This window comes from Lampetra fluviatilis, chromosome 2, assembly GCF_964198595.1.
Source record: "Lampetra fluviatilis chromosome 2, kcLamFluv1.1, whole genome shotgun sequence".
NCBI classification, from domain to species: Eukaryota; Metazoa; Chordata; class Hyperoartia; order Petromyzontiformes; family Petromyzontidae; genus Lampetra; species Lampetra fluviatilis.
The window spans coordinates 18,258,573-18,285,233 of NC_136276.1; the positions used below are offsets into that span (position 1 = coordinate 18,258,573).

Sequence of the window (26,661 nt, forward strand, 5' to 3'; positions counted from 1 at the left end):
CTAGCCTGCCTCTGAGTCTTCCTCTAATGGGCTAGGGGAGGCTATCTTGGCCCGACACTGGTCAGTCGGGCCCGGTACCCAGAGTCCAGACCAGCACTGGCTCTGGCTCTGGTACCACGCCACTGGCTCGAGCCTGCGCGGTCCTGATAAGGACGGCGTGCCAGGGGGAGACCAGGGCTCTATCTAGGACGTCTTCCGTCTCCTCTTCTTAGCTAACACAACACTCCCGAGCCCCTCGATACATTCCCCTTTTATACCCAACCCCTCCCTGAGGGGTGGGGCCCCGGGGGATCATAATGACCGAATCGACCCCCCAGGGTGTCTGGCGCGGACGTCGCAGAGGGCACCTGCTCGTGCACACATGTAGCCCCGCCTACTGTGTTTGTTTACCATAGGCTGCCATGCATAACGGGCTCTCTCTCTAACACCCCTACATCACTCCCCCCCGCATAGCATGCAGCCGTCCCGGCTGCCAACATACAAAAATTTGACAATAAAGGTGCCTTCACCCCCTGACCGCGCGTGTGCCTCACTATTTTTGAACAATAACAGGAACCAGAACAAGAACGCAACAGCAAGATGAGAAAACAACCCGTCGCACCCCCCCCGAATAAATACGAATTCCGTAAAAAAAACAGCCTATATACAATCAGCAGGGAACCCACCACGCACACACAACACACGGTGAAGCCAACATATGTACATCCGAGGAGTGGGGAACACACCACCCACACAACATCCAATGAACACAACAGCTATGTACACATTTTCCGGCCTCACAACAGTTTGCGCATTTTAGCGCGCGTCCTTGCAGCGGGCCCCTCACACGGGGTAACCGCGTGTGGCGGACCATCAGGTGGCAATTGTCCGTCTTGGGGTGAGCATTCATCCGACTCCGCGTGACCCTCGGTATCCGCAGGAGGGGTGATTGGGCGTGAGCCCGTCACTCCTGATGCACCTGAAGGTGGCACAGCCGGCAAGGCATTAGGTGAGAGCGACGGAGACGGACCCAGCGAGTCGGCCGACCCCCCACATGCTTGGCCACGCGCGTGTGAAGTGTGATTGTGTACCGCAGAGAAGGGTTTTAACCTAGAGGGGTGCACGAACCATCGCCGCTTCCCCCACTTGATGCGCACGCACTGCGGTCGTAACACCTCCACCACTTCCACAGGGCCCCGCCACGGCCGCACCAGTTTAGAGGAGGTTGCCAGTGGCACCTGGGGGCAGTGCAGCCATGCCTTGTCCCCCGGCTTCCACTGCAGCATGTGCGCTCGACTCAATCTGAGGCGCTCATTCGCCTTCTGACGGAGGTCAGAGTTTTGCATTGCAGCATCCCGTGCCTCGGTCAATTTGTCCAGATTAAATTTAACGTGGTCAGCCAGATTAGTTTTTCCCTGCGGCACGGGGATCTGCAACTGGGCACGAACAGGCGGGTCTGGTTCTCGGCCGTACATGAGGTAAAAGGGAGAAAACCCCGTAGCTGCATGGGGTGCCATCCGGTACGCCGCCAAGACCCCCTGAATTTGTAGGTCCCAATCCGTTTGCGAGTCCGAAACTTGTTGTGATAACATGGACGTGATGGTGCGATGCAACCGTTCGACCATCCCGTCAGTTTGTGGGTGATATGGGGAGGTCCGAATTTTCTTTGTGCCCAGGAGATCACAGACTTGTCTGAGTAGTTTACCGGAAAAATTTCTGCCCTGGTCGGTCAGCAGCCTCTCCGGAGCACCTTTGTCCAGGACATAACCCTGAACAAAGGCCTCCACGATGGCTGCTGCCGACTGGTTGGCCAGAGGCCAGGCCATAGGCCAGCGTGTAAAATACTCGACACCAGTCAACAAATATCTATTCCCCCTGGGGGTGGCGGGGAATGGTCCCAAAATGTCCAGAGCGACCAGCTCGTTTATCCTGGACACTTTGATCGATTGCAAGGGCGGGTTAGACTCCCGTGCCGGCGGTTTGCGTTGTGCACATCGAGGGCATGATCCCAACAAATCCCCAACATCCCTCGTCATGCCAGGCCAATAAAAATCAAGTTGCAGCAAGGCGAGAGTCTTTTGGGTCCCCAGGTGTAGGAGGCGCTCATGAGCGGCCCATACCACCCTGCCCCGCAACCCAGTAGGGACCACCAGCCGATGTCGACGCGACTTCCCGTCCCAATGCATCAGCAGGCCTTGGCACATTTCCCATGCGTCGGAACCACCTCTTTTTCCCCCCGCCGCACCGCCAACGCGACGTCGCCACCCGAGGAGGGACACATCCTCCATCTGGAGGCGCCCCCAGTCAATGACGGGCAACCCCAACAGGGAATCTTTGCCCTGTTGTTCGATCGAATTAGTAACTACTGTATCGTCGTCGTTGGCGGCCGCCAAGACAGGAACCGATGTGTCCCCTGGAGGTCTGCAACGTCCAGACCCCAGGAGGCATGCACACTCGGAGGTGGTTGGCAAGCGCGACAGAGCGTCCGCGTTGGTGTGGCGAACGCCCTTACGGTATGTGGTTTGGAAATCGTAATCCTGGAGGACCTCCAACCATCGGGACAATTGTCCCGATGGCTGTTGAACCCTCAGGGCGTACTGCAGTGCCGCATGATCTGTGCGGACGGTGAAATGCCGACCGTACAGATATGGGCGATACTGTTGGATGAAATGGACAATTGCCAACAGTTCCCTACGGGTGACACAATATCGTTGCTCCGCTGGAGACAACACCCGACTGCCGTACGCAACCACACGTTCCACGCCGTCAACCACCTGGGAGAGCACGCCCCCAATACCCGTGTTGCTCGCATCGGTGTCGAGCAAGAATGGTTTTGAAAAATCAGGGTAAATCAGGGGAGGAGCGTTTACCAAAGCGTCCCGAAGGGAGCAAAAAGCAGCTTCCTCCTCCTGACCCCAGCAGAACCGAACCCCTTTTGATGTTAAAGCGTGTAGGGGTTTTGCTATAGTCGCAAAATTAGCGACGAAGCGTCTATAATACGACGCAAACCCAATAAAACTCCTAACCTCTCCCACTGAGGTGGGAGTCGGCCAGGAGCTTACACACTGCGTTTTGGCGGGATCGGTAGAAATACCTGAGCGTCCCACGATGTGCCCCAAATAACGCACCGACTCGCGTAACAAATGGCATTTTTGGGGCTTAAATTTCAAATTAGCAGCCCGCATCTTTAGGAAAACCGCCCGCAACCTCTGGAGATGTTCATCAAAAGTTTTGCCAAAGACAATAACGTCATCCAAATAAATCAGGCACGACTCCCATTGCAATCCAGCCAAAACCAATTCCATCAACCGCTGGAAAGTTGCCGGCGCTGAGTGTAAGCCCATCGGCAACCGGTTGAATTGAAACAGGCCGTGCGGAGTACGGAAAGCAGTTTTAGGCTTTGAATCATCGTCCAGAGGAAGCTGCCAGAATCCCGAAAGTAAGTCCAATGTGGAGAAGAATCGCGCTCCCGCCAAGGCGTCAAGCGATTCGTCCATCCGTGGGAGCGGGTATGCGTCGGCAACCGTAATTTTGTTAAGGCGCCGAAAGTCAACGCAAAACCGCAACGAACCGTCCTGCTTCTTAACCAGGACGATCGGCGCTCCCCAAGGGCTGTTGGAGGGAGAAATGATGTCGGCGGCTAGCATGTCATCAACAGCCGATTTGACATGGTCCTTTTCGGCGGGACTCAACCGAAAAGGATTCTGGCGTATTGGCGCGCTGTCACCCGTATCAATATGGTGACGCAGCAGATTAGTGCAGCCCAAATCGTATTTATCCCGACTGAAAACGTCGGAAAATTCCCTTAGTAGTGTCTTAAGACGTTGACGCTCTAAATTTGACAGGTCCGTCGATCCCGCACAAAGCGCCTCGAGCCACCCTTCATCGCTGTCCGAATGTGGTCGCGGTGCAGGGACAGCGCCGACATGACTCGCGACGGGTTCCTCACAGGGCACCGGCGTTGCGTGAGCAAGCACGGTCCCCTGTGGGACCACCACCGTCTGCGAGCCCACATTGAGGACCGCGATGAAGGGTTCTCCTTCCCCTCTCACTATGGTCTGGGCCGGGAGTAAATCAGGTCCACTGACCCCGGCCCTAGACGGTCCCAACAGAACCCCTTGAGCCCCAATGCCCTTAGCGAAGGGCCGCCGAAGTTTCAAGGGAATCAACATTTGCGCCCCCGGAGGAACGCGCACCGTTCTATCTACGAACGCCGGCACCGTCGCGAACGCCGTCCGGCTCGTAGCGGGGGATGGCAGAAACGCCATGCGTCGGCCCGATGGGAGCTCAATGCATCCCTGGTCGATTAATATCCTAATCGGCATTTTGGCCAGGAAGTCCGTCCCCAGCAGGCACGGAACCGCCAGCGAGGAGGAAACAAAAATCGGCCCAGACAATTTAATATCCCCGACACAAATTTGGGCACGAATTTGTCCGATGATGCCAAGTGAACCCCCGTTAGCAGCAAAGAATGGCACGTTAACAGGCATCAAAGGACGGCTTTGGGCAGGGAGAATGTTATAAATCAACTCCGAAATAATGGTCGCCGATGCTCCTGTATCGACCAGGATGCGCACCTCGACCCCATCGATGTGGCCCACAACGGCCGACGACCCTGACGACGCGGCTACAACCCGATGGGCCAACACGGACCACTGGCTGGGTTCAATCTGAGTACCCAGAGCGGTGCGTGTTGGTGCCATGGTACGCGATATTGGCCCCCCCTTCGCTGCGGTGTTTGAGTGTGTGACGGGCGTGTGCGTGGGCCAAGCATGAGGGGTGCCGCGACTCGCCGGATTATGATGGTGGAGCTTGTGACGAGGGCCAGCGTCCCGTTGAGGTGTCGTCCTGCGCTGCCCAGGAGAGCGGCACCCCGAGGCGACGTGGCCCCGGATGCCGCAGTTGTAACAGCGTGGAAGCGCTGGTGACGACGATGGATGTTGTAGACGGCTTGAACCGGCCCGGTCCTCCCGTACTCCCGCTCCATGCTGCCGTTGATGGTCGATGGCGCAAACCTCTTCCGCCGGGAGGGTGGCTTCAGCGACGGCACGCCCGCTCGCCGCCTTGCTGGCCTTCCGTCGTTGAGAGGACAGGTTTGCGTGGAGAAGACGGGCCGCTTGGAGGGAGCACATCTCTGCATCGTCCTGTGCGACAATGACGATGTCTAAGTCGTCCGCCAGCAAAAGTATCTTCTCTGTCACCATGGCGTCGACACCCTCGTCATCCATTCGTGGAAAGGCCTCCTTCGCCAGTGCCAGGAGGCTTGTGCGGTACGCCAGGGGCGACTCCTTCGTCCCTCGCTGGCGATCGTAAAAGAGTTGGCGACAGTCCGATGGTGGACCATATACCGCCGACAGCACCTGCATCGCCTTCTGCAGCGTGGAGCGCCTCTCCTTCGAAGCCGATGTTAGAGTGGCGAGGGCGTCGCTGTCGAGAAGTGCTGGCAGCGCGCGGAGAGCCTCGGCGTCTGTCCACTGTGCCATCTCCTGGTGAGCGAGGAAGCGCCGCTGGAAGCCGCCCCAGTCGCCATCCTCGCCCACAAATTCCTTGAGTGGAGGTAGCCGCTGATGTAAGGCAGCGGCTGCAGAGGAAGAACGCACTCCCTCGTCCGCCTCACTCAAGTCAGCGTCGGCACGAACCAGCGATGGCATCGCCGGTCGCACCCGTGGTGACGTTCCGCCCGTTGGTGGTGACGCGGCAGGTACTGTACTCCCGCCGTTGGACGCGATGCTTAGAGCGGCCACGCCCTCAACAGCAGCTGCGGCGATGGCGGGAGTTTCAAAATGTTGCTCCGTGGAAATGGCGGGAAGGCGCTGTGATCGTCGGCTGCCGTTGCCCCGTGGCGGTCCCGCAGCCCCCAGCTGCGTGATGGTGTCGAGCATGGCGGCTGCGGCGTACAGCAGCTCGGTCAGCTTCGCGTGCGCCTCCCTCAGCCCCTCCATCGACGGCTCCCCTTCCTCCAGCTGCTGTGGCGTGGATGCGCCCAGCCCCGGCTGGTCGATGGCATCTTCAGCCGTCTCGGGCCCTCCGACTGCAGTGGTGTCTTCTGCCTCTGGTACCCCGACTCGAGTCGTCCGGCGTGTATCCATGTTCGTACTTTGTTTCACTTCTGACGCCAGATGTAGTAACGCTTATGACTCGTTCACACCGGAGTTGGAGGCACACTTGTTTATTTAACACCACACGTTGTGACATACGCACTGAGGGGGTATCGGCCCCCTCACCCGTCTATCTGAGGACACACCTCTAGGCTAACCCTAGCCTGCCTCTGAGTCTTCCTCTAATGGGCTAGGGGAGGCTATCTTGGCCCGACACTGGTCAGTCGGGCCCGGTACCCAGAGTCCAGACCAGCACTGGCTCTGGCTCTGGTACCACGCCACTGGCTCGAGCCTGCGCGGTCCTGATAAGGACGGCGTGCCAGGGGGAGACCAGGGCTCTATCTAGGACGTCTTCCGTCTCCTCTTCTTAGCTAACACAACACTCCCGAGCCCCTCGATACATTCCCCTTTTATACCCAACCCCTCCCTGAGGGGTGGGGCCCCGGGGGATCATAATGACCGAATCGACCCCCCAGGGTGTCTGGCGCGGACGTCGCAGAGGGCACCTGCTCGTGCACACATGTAGCCCCGCCTACTGTGTTTGTTTACCATAGGCTGCCATGCATAACGGGCTCTCTCTCTAACACCCCTACACATGCAAGAAGACGGGAGGAGTTAATTATACTTTTTTTAGACTTGAATACTGATTATCCAACCGAAATTCAAACCGCCAAACAAAGGTGGTTACTGGTATAAACTAAAAATTGTATTCGACAATCCGCACTGAGCAGTGTGGTGAAGTCTGTTCAAACAATCCCCATAACCAACACAGTATAGGGATGCCTTTATCCAGCAGTGAACTGATAAAGGGCTAAATCTTGACTTAAAGCTTTCGTGACTGCAGGAATTCATACTCTATGGGTCCTTCGGTAAAGTTACATAGATATTCAAAATATATTTAAAAAAAAATCACGACGTTTCGATCGCAACACAAGCCATCGTCTTCAGGTGTGGCCGTGGCTCTCGTTTTTTCATAATACAATGGCTCCCTTCACACCCTCAGGGCGCCCTCCCATCTTACATATACATGCAAATACTATCTCTAGCCCCGCCCATTTACCCTTGGGCTGCACCCATCTCAGGCCTATATAACATCCTGCTTCAGCAGCTCTCTCACTGTATTTTTACACGCTTTTATTTAACTCACTATGTCTGTTGTTGTTGTTGTCGTATCCTCAAATCCTGTAATGCAATTTTAACCCACTTCCCAATGTGGTATCGACTACAAACTTTATATACTTATGTCATACTGATGACAATACTATATTCTATCAAACAAAATAATTTTTTTTTTTAAACATTCATTTTTACATGTTATGTTTCGGCTTGGGTCTTATTGTCCATGCTCAACTAACGTTGGCTGTAAATCACCATTGTCCCTTACATTATGGAAAGCTTTGCGGCCACTTCCTGGAGTTGTAGAGTTCTGCCATTACGAGTAGGGTATATTTCATTAAAGCGTGTTTAAAAAAAGTCTTTAATTATTACTTATATCACCTGAAGACGACTGCTTGTGTTGCGATCGAAACGTCATGATTTTTTTCTATCTACATGACTTTACCGAAAGACCCAAAGAGTATGATAAAGGGCTGTTCATTTTTTGTGTTACAAATCACCGGCTTAGGATCTCTAACATATGAACACTATCCAATGATCACGCAAGTAGAGGGGTAGTTTGATAAGAACCTTTTAATTAACCTTGATGTTAGCTGAATGGTGGGCATGGGTATGATTATATTATTACTACCGGGGTTATCTCTTACCAGCAGGACGAGGTGGGCTGCTGAGTTGGCGGCCATTTTTGTTGTCCTCGGCGGAGCTGCCGGTTGCCTCTTTGCCACCCTCCAGGGCCTGGAGCCTCCTCGAGTGCTTGGTGCCCTTGTAGTGAGCCACTGACTGGCTCTGCACACACAACAAGTGATGGGGCATATTCTTGGTTCTTTCGGTAAAGTCACGTAGAAGGAAAATAACAAGATAATAAATATTAAACATAATACAAATTCTCACGATGTTTCGGCCACAACGCAAGCAGCCGTCCTCAGGTGAAGAACAGAGCTGTCAGAAAGACAGCGTCCTAGTGAACATTGCTAAGCTTGGCAGCGTAGTTTAAGCTGGGTGGGAGGAGGAGAGCTCCTTGACAAAGGAGTTTACATATGCACAGAGGAATTTAGCAAGTTGATGACAAATGCAGATTTGGGGTTAGTCACTCCTTGTGGAATGTGTAGGCGGTGGGGGGTCTGAAAGTTATATTATGCAAGTATATTATGTAGGATTAGCAGTAATAAAGGAAAGGACTTTATCGAAAGAACCAAGAATATGAATCCCTGCAGTCACGAAAGCTTTAAAACGAAGTGATGGGGCACCTTGGAAAAGTAGCAGACCATGAGAATAGGCTTTTCCCCTTTTATCTGGCAACAAAACAGGTTTTAAGTTGTTAAAACACCAAACTGAAAACTTTTACAAGGAATCATGTCTGCATTAACCACAATACTTTTGGTCAAAATGCAAACAGACAAAATACTCTGATAATAAATGCATTGTCTTTGAAACTGATTGGTCCACACCAGAGAGAGCTTTCTTTTGATCCTCGTTTCAAATGGTGTTAGACCAGAGAACGCCAAAAGGCGTCCTCTATTATCAGAGTAAGTTTTCTGTTTGCATTTCGACCAAAAGTATTGTGGTTAATGCAGACATGATTCCTTGTAAAAGGTTTCAGTTTGGTGTTTTAACAACTTAACACAGCTGTTTCGTTGCCAGAAAAGAGGGGAACAACCTATTCTCATGTTTTGGTACTGGCAAAGGAGGTCCCATGAGTAGCACACCAGTGATGGTGCACCTTGTAAATGGTCATATCTGTGTTTTCCCCAAACGTGCTTATTACATGTTCTGCAAGTGATAGGGCCCATTTCATTTATAATTTATAATTGTGTATTTGCTCAATTTAGCATGCTCACCCCACTGTCTGGCCGAACTAACCAATCAGACTCTGATCATTTCGCACACACGTACACTTGATGATATTCGTGTGTCTGCGTGTTGTTCCACTGTCTCACGAGGTGCGGAATTGTTATGCTATGCTGTCTTTTTGTAGCGCTTAAGCTGTCTTTGATAAATGAAACATGATGATGATGACAAAAAATCTTATTATGACAGCGATTCTTATTTTTCCATACTTTGATACTGGCACCTATATCAATGCCCTGATAGTGGCATTGTCTTTGTACTTGTCGCCGTTTGGCGTTCTCTGGTCTGACACTGGTGAGACTAGGCCCTCAAGAAGGCTGTCTCTGGTGTAGACCAATCCGTTTAAAAGACAATCCATATATAGTTATCAGAGCATGTTTTGTTTACATGTTCACTACAAGTACATGTGGTTAATGCAGACATGATTCCTTGCAAAAGCTTTATATTTGATGTTTGAATATCTTAACACTTATTGTATTACCAGAAAGGCTAAAACCTATTCTTATTTTGTCAATGATGATGATAATGATGTTGGTAATGATGGCAATGATGATTATCATGACAATGGAGCCAACAATACTGATATAGCCAATGAAAATCCACCAACAGCCATATCTTCATGATCCACCAAATCCATCAACCCCTGTTTCTTGACAAGCCACTAACCTCCACTTCCAAAGCCCTGGATTACAGGTGTGCAGTATTGCTAATGTGTACACTGTACCACGAACCATTTTAATGCTGAATTGACCTGAGAAGTCTTGGAATAGGTGCCACTGATATTTGCTGTGGCTGAGAATTTAATTTAGGTCACCGAGTTGATAGCGCAGTGCGGTTCCCTGTGAATTATGTCAATTGCCTCGCAGGCTATATAGGTGATTGGTGTCATCACGTTGGTGTCTTTGTATTTTTTGTGTGTATGTGTGTATCCTCTAAATATGCGATCAGATGAAACAAAAAGGCCAACCAACAATGTTTGTAAGGTGAATTTGGAAGCGTGTTTTCGATATTGAGCACATATATACAACCAATATATTTTAGGAAGGACAAATGATATTAAATACCACTGTGCATGGCTTTTGTAAATATTTGCATCAGTTAAAATGGATGTGCCTGTGTGCATGCATATGTCTACACGTTTGTTTGTGTATATGTGCCACTCTACGTTGGTCTTTGTGTGTTAGTCTGTGTGTATCTGAAGGTGCGCATCTGTTAATCTTTCCTAAGTGTCTAAGGGCCTAATTCACTTGGCTATTTTTGGCCATCTTTCTGCCAAAAAGTGGTGAAATGGTACAGTAAGTGTTTTCACATGAATGGAATTCATGCAGCACTTCCAAATCCACGTGTGAAAAATTCCACTAAAAAAAAATGCAAGCATTCCCCTACTACCCTTGCAAAAATATATATATATTATGAGTGACAATGTGGTTGGATTAGGACGTTGTTGGGGTGGAGCCAATGGTGGACAAACGTTTTCACAAATTTGCAGTACGACCACAATTTTTTGTCAGAAAATCGGCCACATTTCCACAATTTTCAATTCAGCATGGACATATGTTGTGCCAAAAAGACCTCATTCCACTGCTCTGCATTGTTAAATTGAGGAATGCCCAGAACGGGTGGGCATTAAGGCAGAGTGGTAGACATTCTGCAAATTTGTGAAAACACTTGCCCAATAATTGTCTCCACCCCAACAACGCCCTAAAGGCAGTGTTCTTCACTAACTTTCAGAGGGGGGCCACTTTCGTCAATAAGACATCGGTGTGAGGGCCGCCAAACATTTGAAACCATTGGGTTTGACAGCATGATGGGGTGTTTTCACATGTGTGTTTTGTCTGGAACCGCATGTCAGGGGCCGCTCAAAAAAAAACCAGAGGCTGCCAGTGGCCCAAGGGCCTTGAAATGAAGAACACCGCCACACTCTATTAGCATAGGTAGTAGGGATATGGTTGCATTTTTGCGTGGTATTGGCCACACATGGATTTGGGAAAGCTTTTGGCCATCATGTAAAATCTCGTATATTACGCTTTGGTGTACGGTTTTGTGAGAAAACTACTTGAGTCCATAGCGACCCATTATTCCCCAAATTCACTAAGCAGTTATCTGCTTCCATTCCACAATGAGTCGCATAAAATAATAATTTCACCGTATCTTTTAAAATGAATATTAGGCCGGAAGCTGTGAATAAAAAACATTTGACAACATTGCCATTTTTAAAGGTCCTAATGGGAACCTGAATACACGGTAATGCCTTTGTCGGGGTTACTATAGGTCTTTTAGGACAAATTACATTAGAGTGTTAACATAAAATAGCATTCAAATTAAATATACTTCATTACTTTACACCGGTGTGCACTTTGCGTTAATATGTTCCAGGTCTGCAGGTCCATTAAGGTTGGCAGATTCTGGAAAAATATACTCGAGCAACTGCTCTTATTGACTCGAGTTTGGCAGCCTTGGGAGCCGTTCCTGTGATTATTTTTACATTGTGGCAATAACAACTCACACTTGGGGGAATATTGTGGTGAAAGAAGTAATGACTAAAATGTTATTATAATATAGCTAATGACCATTTTGCACATTCACATGAGTCAATAAGCTGACTGCTTCACATGCCTATTAATGGATTTATTTACAACTTTGAACATTTTAAATGCCTTTTTTACCATTGGGATGATGTATGAACGATTTCTCATGCTACATATAAACGTAGTTCACTACCTTAACTATATGACAAGATCATTACATTTAACTTCGTTAAAGAATGGAGCGTGTGTATAATTCCAAACCCATTGGAAGAGTATTTCGGTATAGAATTGTTACTTCGGGTAAATCCCAGTACGATTGATATACTTACGCATTCATGAAATTCAGTTGACACAGTTGATCTCTGTTTTAGGACATACGGTATAATACACGTTACAGTATTAAACGTGCAGTATCATGAACATTCCAATTAGATGATGGGCTGAGCCACTTCCCGACTGCAATTCGAAATTGCTACCTTCTTATTTTCTGCTCACATGCTCTAACGATTGCACAAGCTGACCAAATTAATAATTCAGTAAATCGCCTTTTAATTAGCCAAGTTGTTCTGTCTTACGGCAGGTACGGGGGTGTGAGTACACAGGAATTTCCTGATATGGTGTTGAATTTGGTCACGTGACCAGGAAGTTACGATTTAAGATGCTTTAAGCCATGAGGCAGGGTGTCAGCCATTACACAGAATACAAATGGAGGCACAAATAGAGTCTACGTGAAGACAGGTGCATCTGTTCATTGTGGAACTTTAAGAAGCATTGTCTGTAAGTTCGTTTATGTTCTTATAATACTGGAAATGTTGTTATAATGTTAGGATTGCCGTTATAATGCTGTAAATGCCTTTACAATGCTGTCAAATTGTTATGATAAATATGAGGCCTAGTTAACAACGAAGCCTGCCACTTGCATTATTGTGAATGTTATTTGTAATTGGATAAGTCGAGTCAGACTTGTACCCATGTAACTTTAATGCAATCTTGAGAGCAATGATGAAGAATTATCTCATCCACAGTTCAGTGTTATGTGCAGCGCTGTACATTTAGGCTGCAGTAGAGTGATTACACGATGTGACCTTATTCAACAGTGTAGCTTATTCTCTTGTATAGCTATTCAGTGCTATGTAGGTGCCTGGTCCATCCAGGACCTATTGTTGAGTTGCATGTTATCTAAGACAATGTTATGATGCTCCTTGCGTTCATTCATTGTATCGATATTGCAAGTATTAACAGATACTGCATTTTGTGCTGTGTTTATCCATCAGTTTTACCTCGTTCTATTAATTAAATACGTTTTGAGTCGGGTGTTTACCCTGGCTATGAAGGTTTATTGACTGTGAGGTTAACGACTCGGGTAGTGGTGCAACGCAGCACACAGCGAGGCCGAGACACAAGTATATCCCCACACTGAGTCTCTCCTGGCCACGCCTGCCGCCGGCTGATCATGCTGCTTATGTTCGCTCCTCCCATTGTCCCCGTTCTTAAAAATGTAGTGTGGTATTCGTTCGTTATTCACGAACTTGCTATCTGCGAATTTGGCTATCCGCGAATCGCATTTAGAACTATACACAACTTAATCGAGAGAGAGAGGAGAAAAAGAGAGAGAAAGCAAGTGATGAGATAAAGTGATGAGAGTGAATGTGATGTGAAAAAGTGATGAGATAAAGTGATGAGAATGTGATGAGAGATGAAGCGATGAGATACTTTAATATATTTAGAGTATGAAAAGTTTATTTCACGTACCATTAGTTTGTATTATGATAATTTTCATGATTTGATAGCTTATTTATGTATTTATTTAAGGTGATTAATTTCCGAGGCCAATATCATTATCTGCGAAACGTACCATTCGCAATTGTGTTCGGAAATGTACACCTCGCGAATAACGAGGAAATCCTGTACATTGCAAAAATAATCCTCTCTACTTTGTCATACCCCACACTCCTCCCATCATACCCTCGTGAGTCATGCATTTGCTCTCCATGTACAGCATATTGATGTAGCCGTATTTAGAGGCTTTAGACATCCAAGCCAGGAAAACTTACCATGTTCATCTCGAGCACTTTCTCATCACACAATGCACTCTCTGAGGAAAGGTCAACTGGCCTAAATGTTAACCTGAATCACAGTGTGCTCTGTAGTTAAGCTTAACCTTAATTAGCTAGTCAAAATTTTATAACATTACATTTTGTTTCGGTACTCTTTCGAAAAGTTCGGGAGTGGAGTGTTAGGCAGATTTATTATTCTATAACAAGCTGGACCTATCTACACCAACTTCCATTTCAACTGTGAGTATACATTTTAGGTAAAGCCCCATATGCCCAACAGTTTCACACGTGGCACTCAGGAGGGTGAGAGGTGGACCTCAGAGTTGAAGCGGATCTGGCAGATGTTGCAGCACAGCACGTGTCTTCTCCTGGGTGCAGACGCAGTGGCAGAACTTGGGACTCCAAAGGAATGGGTGAGGACAGCCTTTTGCATGGGGTCCATCTTCAACAAGGAAAGGAAAGGGCACAGTCATCAGCAAAAGCATTTATTTTTCACTCTGCTCTCTCTGAAGCCACATTTGTAAGACTGCAAGGTAAGGACTGGGTAGCAACTGAGAGAGTGCTGAACTTGGACTCGGAGGATATAGCCCAGCGCTGTGGAGGCAAGGGTTGGTGAATCACACAATGTCGTGAAACTCCCTTCTCACTCATGGACTTTGAGGTTTCCATACTCTGGCTTTCCAGGAGATGGCAGTACAGCAAGTGTTTCATCTGTATGAGGTACTTACAGCATTGTCCCGCGCATGCGTGGGTTTTTTGTTACAGGAACTCTGACTTTCTCCCACGTATGAACACTAATCGATTGGCCGATAGCACCTTGATACGTGGAGGACTGCAGAGCTTGGGAGTGGAATTTTGCACTGGCTCACCGCCTCCAAGTTATCCTCCCTCTTCGAGAGCGAGCGAATACCGTGCGGCGTGTTACAAGTTGATATTATTCTTATTACTGACCACAGACAAATGGTGGGCTGAGTTGGCCTCAGACGAAATTCCAATTGTGAATCATGCACTCTTACCGCACGGCCACATGCTCGGATTCTGATAGACAGAGAATAAGTATTCCGTTCTGGTTACCATAAGTTGGTCATCGCTGATTGTATGCTGAACGTGGTTGTTTTGTTTGAGAATTGCTTAATGTATGCAGAGTTTACATATACAAGAAAATCTAAAATTTCAGAATGGATGCTTTTAGAATGGACGTTTGTGACTGAAAGTTGACTTTAGAGGCTGCTGATATTGAGCTAAAGGCAACAGTTAGGTTATCGTGTGTGGAATTAATCATTTGGAACGTGGTTTGGTTTTTTAGAATGTGAGGCCAAGCATTGCATCCGTTAAGATGATGGTAAAGGTCACAGCTGAAAATATTCACACTGGTGCCACTGATAAAGTGTAGTCTTTAAACACTTCCAATTATCTTTTAAATAACAACAGTGATTACCTGTGTAATAACAGCCATAGAGGGTTCACGTGGGGATTGGCTTGCCGGTCCTGCTTGTAGCCAATAAGGGTTGAGATAGGGACCATGGCCCATGCGTCATCACGACAGGTCATCAGGAGTGATTAGCCTAGCCATTCGGGGCCCCAGCCAATGGGGAGCCGGATGAGGGGCGTGGTCCCGGGATTGACAGGGAACCATCGAGAATGGTCGAAGCTGTCCATGTACGATTGGCTGGGGGAACCACGTGACGAAGGGATTAAGAGCGAGTGGAGGGGAACGATCGTGAGCAGACTGGAACTAACGAGAGCAGGGTCACGCGCGGACGGGGGCTGGGGTTGCCACGTGCGCGGTGGGGACTTAGTGCGTGGTCTGTCCTCTCTCCGTTGTCTGCCAGCAACGGAGAGTGAGTGAGCAAAGTGTATTGTGGAGTGGAAATAAAAGGACCGATTCCGAAGCCGTCTCTGGAAGGATTATTACACTGGTGTCAGAAGTAATTCTGCGACTGTTTGGACGATCGTCAAGATGTCTAAACACCTCAGAAAAAAGAACCTGCCCGTGCCTCTGTCGGAGGAAGAGGCCGAGACGGAGGAGGATGAGCTGTTGGGAGCTACAGCCCTGGTGCTGCCGACTGACGACGCTCGCCTCGACGCCTCTCAGCGTCGACCGCGGGAAGATGCGACCACCGCAGGACCGAGAGATGAATGGCGGCTGATGGCGGAGCAGATTGAGTCGTTGCGCGCAATTCTGCTAAGCCTGGTGACCGCGGTGGCGTCCTCACCAGCCGTGGGTCGCCAGATCGCCGATCAGCTGGACGCCGCGGGAAGGGGTCCTGCTATAGAAGCGGCACCCGCCATTGCTCCTGCCACGAGGGAGGACGCCGTCGTCTTGGGTGGGGCGGCTGCGCCGGAGTCGTCGGCCGCCATTTTGGGCGCGCCTGCTACCACGCGGACGCCGGACGCCATTTTGTCTGTACCGAGCGGAGAGCGGGAACGGCGTCCGGAGACGCCCGCGGCACGCGCCTGCAACCGCGGACATCGCCTTCCACAAATAAAATAATTTATCGCCGGGGGCGATTGGAGTGCTTTTACGTGGCGCTTCGAGTCGGCTTTTAGATCTGTCAACTGGACGGAGGAAGAAGCGCTGGGAGCGCTACCTACGCTGCTCGATGATGTGTCTCTGGGAGTCTTCCGCTCCATTCCGGCGTCCAAGAAGAAGACACTGCAGGATGCGTTCACAGAGATGGCGGAATTTTACGACCCGCCGACATCGGCCACCAGAAAATTTATGTCGCGTCGCCGGGCACCGGAGGAATCGCCGTTGGCCTATCGGGGGGCATTGATGGCGATTGCCATGGCCGCTTACCCCGACGCAACGGCCGAGCATTTGGATCCACTCATCCTTTCCCGCATGCTGGAGTTGTCTCAGGAGCTCAACATCTCTCTTCCAGTGTGCGGCCACGAACCGCTTTCATCGCGGTGGGTGGCGTGCTGCCTGGACGCTAAGTTTAATCTCAAGCGGTGGGACCAGATGGCGGCGTGGACGGGGAAACCCGAGATCGACGGGCCGCCTCTGGGGTGGTCTCCGCGACTGGTTGTCCACTGCTCCGACGACTCGGGCGACGACGACATGCTGGCTGCTGCTGTCCCGCGTAGGATTCCGGGCCGGCGGCTGCGTGACCAGCGGGACGACTACACGGCCCGACCGCGTGCGAGGGCCGGGTCGTCCGACCATCGGCCGACGTCGGCCGTGTGTTTTAAGTGCGGCAGACGGGGCCACTTCGCCCGTGACTGCCGCTGCCGACCTCTGCTGTCGCCTCCTCCGCCAAGGGGACATCCATCTCCTCTACCTGCCGCGGAACTGCAACAACCTCGGGCGAGTCGGCACAAATCGGACACCCGGCAGGTCATGTCACATCACTCATCCACTCGCACTCATTCTTACACTCCTAAGGCCGATTTTACTTCTCCTGCTCCATTGACACGCTCTGCTACACAGTGGAAGAAATTGGCTCGCAGGATTGTGGCTGCGGCGTCGGGCTCGTCGACGGTACGTGGTACCATCGACGGCGTTGACGTCCGTATCTTGGTGGACACTGGCGCATCGGCTACCATCATTTCGGATGTATTTTTTCATTTGTTGTCCATTCCTGCGTCGAGAATACGCAAGGTTAATGATGCGTGTGTTGCCGCCAATGGGGGGAGCATGGGTATCTGCGGACAGGTGGATGTGCGCATCGCTATCGAAAATATTACCGCCGCAGGACCTGTGTTAATTTCTCGCTCGCTAGCTGTTCCATGCTTGTTGGGGACGGATTTCTTGCGCCGGATGCCGTTGCGAATACGGGTCGACCAGGACTGTTTGGAAATGCCGGGGGGTCGTAGGATGGCGTTCCTGCCTTCCCTGCTGGCCAAGGCGCCTACAGGTAACGCAGTTACTGCTGTAGTTGCGGCTACGGTGGAAGTTCCATCGGGAGCGCAAATGCTCATTCCGCTACGTTACCGAAAACCGCTTCAAATGGGAAGGGGTGCGAAAGGCGTGCTATTATCCCCATCGAATTCCGTATCGAAATCCTTTTCTTCGGCGGCGGCACAAACGATTGTGCGCCCAGGTCAGGCACCTTTCATACAGGTCTTGAATGGGGGACCTGATCGCGTTGTTGTTCCGGAGGGATCGGTGCTGGCTCACGCCACTACCGATTTCGCCTCTTGTGAAAAACCGCCGCGCGCTCGGATGCCGGCTGATGGGTCTCCGCATGATCGTTCACAAGAACGCTGGATCACGGATTTATGCGGAGAGAATTCTTCCTTGTCAAATGAACATAGGAACGCCTTGCGTTCGCTGTTGCTGCAGTACGCTGATGTGTTCAGCAGGAATGATTTGGACCTCGGACGCACATCGCTTTTGTCGCACCATATTGAAACCGGTGCATCGCCACCTGACTGTATGCACCCTCACCGCATGAGCCCGGCGGAAAGGGAACACGTGCGTGGGGCGGTAGATGAATTGCTGGCGGCAGATATTATCTCGCCATCCAACAGTCCTTGGGGCGCGCCCGTCGTTTTGGTTAAGAAAAAAGATGGTGGTACGAGATTTTGCATTGATTTCCGCCGGTTGAACAAAATCTCGGTAGCGGACGCGTACCCCTTACCGAGGATGGATGACTCATTGGATGCTTTATCGGGTGCTAAATTCTTTTCCACCCTTGACCTGTCCTCGGGCTTCTGGCAGCTTCCCCTCGATGACGAGTCAAAACCCAAAACGGCATTCCGCACGCCGCAAGGCCTCTTTGAATTTAATCGGTTGCCGATGGGCCTGAACGTGGCTCCGGCCACGTTTCAGCGGCTCATGGAGTTGGTGTTGGCGGGACTGCAGTGGGAAACGTGCCTCATATATCTAGACGATATAATTGTCTTTAGCCGCACGTTCGAGGAACACCTCCAACGCCTTGAGACAGTTTTTCAAAGAATGCGGGCGGCTGACCTTAAGTTTAAACTGAAGAAATGCCACCTCCTGCAACACTCTGTCCGTTATCTGGGTCATATTGTCAGTTCGGACGGCGTATCCACTGACCCTCTGAAAACGAAGTGTGTACGTGAGTGGCCCACACCCACCTCAGTGGGTGATGTTCGGCGGTTTATTGGATTCGCTTCCTATCATCGCCGCTTCGTTAAGAACTTTGCGACGTTGGCAAAACCATTACACGTTCTGACTGGCAAAAATCAAAGGTTTAAATGGGGGGCGGAGGAAGAAAGTTCCTTTATGGCACTTCGGGACCACCTCGCCACGGCGCCTACGTTAGATTACCCAGATTTTTCACAGCCGTTCATCCTTGATACGGATGCTAGTGATATCGGCATTGGGGCCGTTTTGTCGCAACGTAAGGATGGGGTTGAGAGAGTGGTGGCGTATGGCAGCAGGGTTCTGTCCCCTGCGGAAACGCGATATTGCGTGACAAGGCGGGAACTTTTGGCAATTGTCCATTTTGTTCGATTGTACCGACCGTACCTGTATGGACGGAAATTCCTGGTCCGCACTGATCATGCGGCTTTGCAATATTCCCTCAAGTTGGATCAGCCGTCAGGCCAATTGGCCCGGTGGTTGGAATCGTTACAGGAATTTTCCTTCGATATAACGTACCGAAAGGGAGCCCGTCATGCGAACGCTGATGCGCTCTCAAGGCTGCCGCCCGTTCCTCCGTGCACTTGCCTGACGGGCACGCACTGCTGCGCCGCACCGCCCACGTCGCCCTGCCCGGTTATGGGGGCGATAGCGAATGAGGACGACGCAGGGGCGAAAGCGAAAGAGGAGGACCAGCAAGTGTCGGTGGACACCGATGACACCTTACGGCTGCCGCACGCGGTCTGGTTGCGCGAGCAGGAGGCCGATGCCTCGCTGTCTCCACTACGTAAATTGGTTGGGAAACAGAAATCGCAATTGGCGGGCTTGGAAGTGGCAGATGTTCCGGGGTAAGTCGGGATTGCTAATGTGTACCGACGGGGTGTCTGACCGACCACGCTTGGTGGTGCCTACTTCGCTTCGCTACGACCTGCTCCGTGCTCTGCACGCTGATAAGTTGATGCACCTTGGCGTCCAAAAGACTGTGGCCGCGATGCAAAAGGATTTTTTCTGGGCCGGTATGACGGCGGACATCAATGATTTTGTCCGCTCGTGCCATGACTGTGCGAAAAGGAAGCCGCCTCGGAACCACTATGTACCACCGTTGCGTTCCATTGAAGTGTCCCGTATTAACGAATTAGTGGCTCTCGACATTCTGGGGCCGTTTCCCCCGTCGGCTAGGGGCAATAAATACCTTCTGGTCGGGGTGGAATATTTTTATCGATGGCCGATGGCCTGGCCTCTGCCCGACCAAACGGCAGCGTCCATCACCGACGCTTTCTTGAACGGGTATGTCATGGACAAGGGGGCACCTGAACAGCTGCTCACAGATCAAGGCCGGAATTTCTCCTCTAAATTGCTTAGGGAAGTTTGTGACGCGCTAGGTACAAAGAAAGTTCGCACCTCCCCATACCATCCACAAACAGATGGTATGGTGGAACGATTCAATCGTACCCTTTCCGCTATGCTTTGTCACACGGTCAGTGAAAAGCAAACCGATTTGGACTTGCACATACCAGGCGTTTTGGCGGCATACCGCATGGTTCCGCACACGTCCACGGGATACTCACCGTTTTTTTTTATGTATGGCCGTGAAAATGTTCCACCCATCGATGTGCAACTGGATACGCCGAGTAAACAACCATCCCGCTCCCTGCCTGACCACGTGCGTGACTCGCTTGAACGAGTAACGGAAGCGCGAGAGGCTGCCCGGTGTGTGACGGCCCGTGCTCAGGCAAGGAACGAGCGGTACGCACGTCGATCGCATACTCGCATGCCTTGGTCAGTGGGAGACCTGGCGTGGCTCCACTGCCCCCAGGTACCAGCGGGCACATCCCCTAAACTGCACAGGCCATGGCGGGGGCCTGTGACGCTCGTAGACGTTCGGAACTCGCAAAGTATCCGCGTTCAATACGGCAAACGTCGGTGGTATGTTCATTCCTCGCGACTTAAACCCTATGTTGACGCGCGTGTCGGTCCTTCATCCCCAATAGCTGACCTGCCGGGTTCTGCTGGGTCGACTACACCGCTGGACACGCCCGTTGATCCCAGGGGGGATTGTGTTGTGCCTCCTGCAGATGAACAGGTTCTGAGGGCTGGGGAAGCCCCCGCTGCCCCCCCTCCAACGGGGCCCGCCCTGGACGTGACCAAGCACCAACAACCGACTTCTTCTTCGAGCCTGCCACCTCCTGTCCATCCGGAAGCAAAGCGACCTTGCGCTGGGAGCGGAGAGGGTCCCGCGTCGCGTACGCGGTCGAAATCTCTTCCGTTTCGTTAACGTTTGATCGTTTCGCTCATTCCCTGTCGTTACCGCGCTGCAGGGGCGCCCTAATGTATGTTGTGATTTTTTTTTATTTTTTTTTATTATTATGGGTGACTGTTTTGAATGTTGTTAGGCGCGGGAACGCCGGTTCACCCTCAAATTGTTAAACGCACCTTGGTGCCCTAATAAGATGTTGCGGAATTGGTTCTTCACCCTTTTCCCAGCCGAGACGGCTAAATTTTTTCACCGGGGGGGGGGGGGGGGTGATGTAATAACAGCCATAGAGGGTGCCGGTCCTGCTTGTAGCCAATAAGGGTTGAGATAGGGACCATGGCCCATGCGTCATCACGACAGGTCATCAGGAGTAATTGGCCTAGCCATTCGGGGCCCCAGCCAATGGGGAGCCGGATGAGGGGCGTGGTCCCGGGATTGACAGGGAACCATCGAGAATGGTCGAAGCTGTCCATGTACGATTGGCTGGGGGAACCACGTGACGAAGGGATTAAGAGCGAGTGGAGGGGAACGATCGTGAGCAGACTGGAACTAACGAGAGCAGGGTCACACTCGGACGGGGGCTGGGGTTGCCACGTGCGCGGTGGGGACTTAGTGCGTGGTCTGTCCTCTCTCCGTTGTCTGCCAGCAACGGAGAGTGAGTGAGCAAAGTGTATTGTGGAGTGGAAATAAAAGGACCGATTCCGAAGCCGTCTCTGGAAGGATTATTACACCTGTACATGTTTCGTCCTTTTTTAAGTGACACATTGGTTGCACAAGTGACACTATTTCACAGCACAAATAATTGGAACAAAAAAGTAAACATCCCACAAGAACACAATTACAGTGATACATAAACACCATGGAAATAGTTCTGTCCGATACCTTTTAACACAATGTCGGTGTAAATTTTAATGTATGGTCATATTTTCTAGATTAAATTGAAATACAATATCAGATTATACAAAAGCATTATCTGACTGGATGGTGCTGTGTAAAGCCCTCAACTCACAATTTTAAAGTTGCACGTTCCAATCCCCGTTTGGGGGGTAATTTAAATGTATTATTAGTCTTCTGGAGTTCGTAAATACGAGTAACACTTTGTGAAAACTTAACAGTGGTGAACCTATGGGCAGACTGGCCCCTACCATAGGCATGTGGAATTTCCATTCTTCAGATCTGTCAAAATATATTAGCACTGTGACATAGCCAGGAGCAGGTAGACGATTCAAATGTTTGCTTTCGCATATTCTGCAATAAACTGTATACTGGAATACTTTATAACAACAAATGTAATATGTGGAATTTGCATATCATTACAATGGTGCTAAGCTAACAAAATTCAATTAGTGTGCTTTAGAAACTAAAGTAGAATTCCCCGACTCTAGCTTCCCAGATGTCATGTCCAGTCAACGCATGGCATTATGGAACTTAATGCAACATATTCACTATCTAGGAGGAGCAGTGCCATCAATTCGGAGTACACTGCACTATGTACCTTTTGACCCGAGTTTTATTACCAACCATGGTTAACATCAATGGAGGGTAATATTTAAACTGGTCCTGAAGTCCCCTTTACCAAAGAACACCGACCCGCATGGTGAAGTATGGTTAAACACCCCCGCAAATTGCCAACACTGTGCTGCGCATTTCCATACAGCAGTTGATTGAGAAAGGACTGCAAATAATTGCTACTCTACTCTTATAATTATTTATCATCTTCATTGTAATGGCGACCTAAACTCTCCATTTTCACTGTTGTAGCCTTGTGCACGATGTGATGACTACATGCATCTGCAGCACCTGCATGCTTACTGACAATGCAATCGGTTTGTGACCGGAATCAATGGCTGTGGACCTCTTTTCTCGACTCCAATTGATATCCTCACCATGTTGCTGCCTAAAAACACATTTGCATGCAGGATCCGTTGAATTTCCAAGTTGAAATTGGAATAGACTGCACTTGTAAACAGGACGTTGGAGCCAAATGTGGCCATTTGGAGTGTGGTTTATTACCAGTATGAAAGTGATATACATCTTTTTTTTAGACATTGCTATGAGTTTTTATTATATTATGCTACGTGGTAATTTTAAGTTTGTAAGACAAAATAACCATTACTTGTACACATAAAACGCTAACATTTGTATTTCCATCGGACAATAACAGCCCTTACAATTTTAATCACACACCTCTGAGAGTACGATACCTGTAAAAGCATTTACGTAACAACATTAGCAGCTACATTTTCATTTTATCATACATATTCCACCATACAATGCTGTTGTAGCAATTACTTGAGTAGTGGACTCAGTGTGGCTTTATTGTGAAATAACTAATTATTAATAAACAATTTTATCGTGAAATAACTAATTATTAAGAAACATTTTTTTTTATTTACTATTTTTATTTAGCTAGGTAAGGCCCACATACAGTAGTTCTTTTTCAGAAACGACCTGACCACACATGATAGCTCAACGAAGTGGCTTATCATGTGGAAATGTATCGCAGCCAAATACTCTAAAACGCATGATTCTAAATGTGGAGGGAAAAACGGGAGGACCCGGAGACAAATCCACATGACCACAGGGTGAACATGTAAACTCCAAATATACAGGCATCAGGGTTGTGATTGAACCCACCACCTCTTTTATACCAGCCAAGGTAGTTAACATCTCGCCACCGTGGCACCTACATATTTTGATCAGGGCCAGTTCTATGAATGTTTTTATTTCTTGAAATTGAAATTGTTTACCTTAAATTTTCACTCCATGCCTGGTGTGGAAATTATTTGATTTGGGGTTAATATGGCATTTCTGGAACATTAAACACGGCTCTTTCCCTACTTATTCTGGCATGCCTTCAAAGGAAGAAACAACCAAAACCCCATTTTGGTGCTGTTGCGTCACTTTAAAACAATATTGATCCAGAGTACCATGACAGTTGAATTTTAAAAAGGCTGCCCACTGTCGCACGTCTCTCTCTCTCTCGTCCAAACTGCAGAATAGCGTGCCATCATTCGAATGCACCTCGAACTGAACATTAAGCGACTCCAACAACGTATATAGCACTTGGTGACATTGCCAGGATGACAGGACTCCCACATTATGATTGGATGAGACACGACTCCATGATAGCTGTGACATCGCCGCAGTACATTACACAAACCATGGCAGATGCAGATACCTGATGCACAAGTGGAAAATTTAAAACTCTGCAGTGTGCGAATGTGGTCATTCAGAACAAACCGTACAACGTTTAACGACGCAATGGCCGATCCACAAATACGGAGGAGACATCACAGCCACCCGACTGAAGGATCGTAACCTTATTGTGGTGGTGGGAATTGTGCGTTTCGATGACCCCCAGAGCTATGTCGCCTACAGTCTTGTACTCCTGGTAGGGTCTCCCTTGGGGGGAATTTCCAGACAAATGACGGTCCAAACAAAAGCCCCTTATGAATGGTTCTGAAATATAAAAATCAGAGAACCTCACCCGGACAAGGTATACCAGGACACCCCCCTGGAGCCAGGTCTGGGGGTGGTGTTCACTGGCAAGTGCCTGGTGGATGGGTGGCCCCCCACGTAACCCGGTCAGGCCCAGCCTGAAATGGCTACGTGGCACCATCCTGTGGGCCCACAATCCGCAGTATGAAGGATGAGGGGCGGGTGCGATGCCACTATGGCAGGGAGAGGACCTTGGAAATGGACACTCGCTATTGGGATGTGGAATGTCACGTCGCTCGGGGGGAAGGAGCCGGAGCCGGTGGAGGTGGAATGGTATTGACTCAACATAGTCGGTCTCACCTCCACACACAGAAATGGCACTGGAACCAAACTTAGCGATTGGAGGTGGTCCCTCCTATTCCAGAGTCACCCCTGGTGAGAGGCCCCGGGCGGATGTGGGGATACTCACAAGCCCCCTGGCTGGGGGCTGTTCAGTTGGAGTTTGTCCCAGTAGATGAGAGGATCGCCTCAATGAGACTTCGGGTCTCAGAAAGGAAAACTCTGACTGTTGTGTGCACTTATGCACCAAACAGCAGTTCAGAGTATTCGGCCTTCTTGGAGATGGTGGGTGCAGTGCTCAGCAGAGTGCCGCCTACTGACTCCATAGTCTTACTGGGCGACTTCAATGCTCACGTAGGAAAATATGGAGATACCTGGAGAGGCATCATTGGGAGGAATGACCCTCCTGATCTGAACCCGAACGGTGAGATGTAATTTGAATGATGCGCTAGTCACGGAATGTCAATAACAAACATCATATTCGAACACGAGGATGCTCATAAGTGTATTTGGTAACCAGAGCACCTTGGGCCGAAGGTCAATGATTGACTTTAAAGTTGTATAATTAATCGGACCTAAGGCCATATGTTCTGGATATTCGGGTGTCAACTGATCACCAACTGGTGGTAAGTTGTATCCGACGCTTGGGACACCGACCAGATAGACGTGGAAGGCCCAAACGAATAGTGTGGGTTTTCTGGGAACGTCTGGCAGAAGACCCAGTGCAGAAAGATTTCAACTGCCACCTCCGGGAAAACTTCTCCTACACTCCAGGGGATGTCACGGACATTTAGTCCAGGTAGACGATGTTCAGGATCTCGATTGTCGATGCAGCTGCGAAAAGCTGTGGCCTGAAGGCAGTTGGTGCCTGTCATGGCGGCAACCCTAGGACTTGAGTTATGCTCGGCGCGGCGTCCGCAGTGATGCGGGTGCTGTACCGTCCCATGGTAGTGAAACGGGAGCTGAGTTCTCGAACAAAGCTTTCAGTTTACCAGTCGATCTACGTTCCCACCCTCACCTGTGGTCATAAGCTTTGGGTAATGCCTGAAAGGATGAGATCGCGGGTACAAGGGGCTGAAATGAGGTTTCTCCGCAAGGTTTGCCTCAGAGTCGAGCCGCTGATCCTCCAGATCGAGAGGAGCCAGTTGAGGTGCGGATGCCCCCCGGTAGACTCCTCTTGGAACTCTACCAGGCACATCCCACTGGGCAAAGACCTCGGGGCCGACCCAGGGCATGCTGGCAAGACTATGTCACTCGGCTGGCCTGGGAATGCCTGGGAATTACTCAAGAAGAGCTGGAGTCGATCGCCAGGGAAAGGGAGGTCTGGACCGCCCTACCAAAATATGCTGCCGCCGCGACCCTCACCAGGACAAGCAGATTGAGGAACGAACATCGCAGCGAGGATGACACACTCCGCTGCTCCTGACGCAGTTGCCTGGCTTGACCACCTGAATGTGAAATTGTAGTTGTTGCTCTGCATCTACATCATCAGCCATACGAATGGAGAAGTACTCTATTGCACACATTCAATTATTTGTTCTCATTATTGCCACTTTAATCCCATGTCAGTTGAGATACACAGCCGAGATGCGTAACTTTTTTTCATTTATATAATGTAAACACATTTATCTTTCCCACTCGATATATAAGCAGCCATGAGCCACTTTAATTACCATACGATGACTCGCCATAGAAGTGAAATACTAAGCGGGCGAATGTGAGAAATATTATCTTACGTCGAGAAATTCTAACAGTAGTTCCACAGCAGCATTATCTCGTTGCAGAAATAAAGCACGTTGTAACGTAGTTAAACATGAACTACGAATTAGTGTGACATGAGAAAACTCCGAGAGGCGATGCTCTCTAATATGCTAAAGCAAATCTATGGAAACTGGTCTCGAAGGGATGGGTTCAGGCTCTATATAACTCGGCATGGAATAATCAG

General features: G+C 49.8%; 1 protein-coding gene across 1 annotated transcript in view; it reads right to left on the reverse strand.

Moving 5' to 3' along the window:
* LOC144943750 (zinc finger protein 385D-like) overlaps positions 1–26,661 on the reverse strand; it is an 88,714-nt gene that overhangs the window by 16,176 nt on the left and 45,877 nt on the right. The window contains exons 3-4 of the mRNA XM_078871548.1: positions 13,943–14,068; positions 7,841–7,979 (exon numbers count right to left, since the gene is read on the reverse strand). Coding sequence (XP_078727674.1) covers positions 7,841–7,979; positions 13,943–14,068 — 265 coding nt within the window. The remainder of the gene's footprint in view (positions 1–7,840; positions 7,980–13,942; positions 14,069–26,661) is intronic.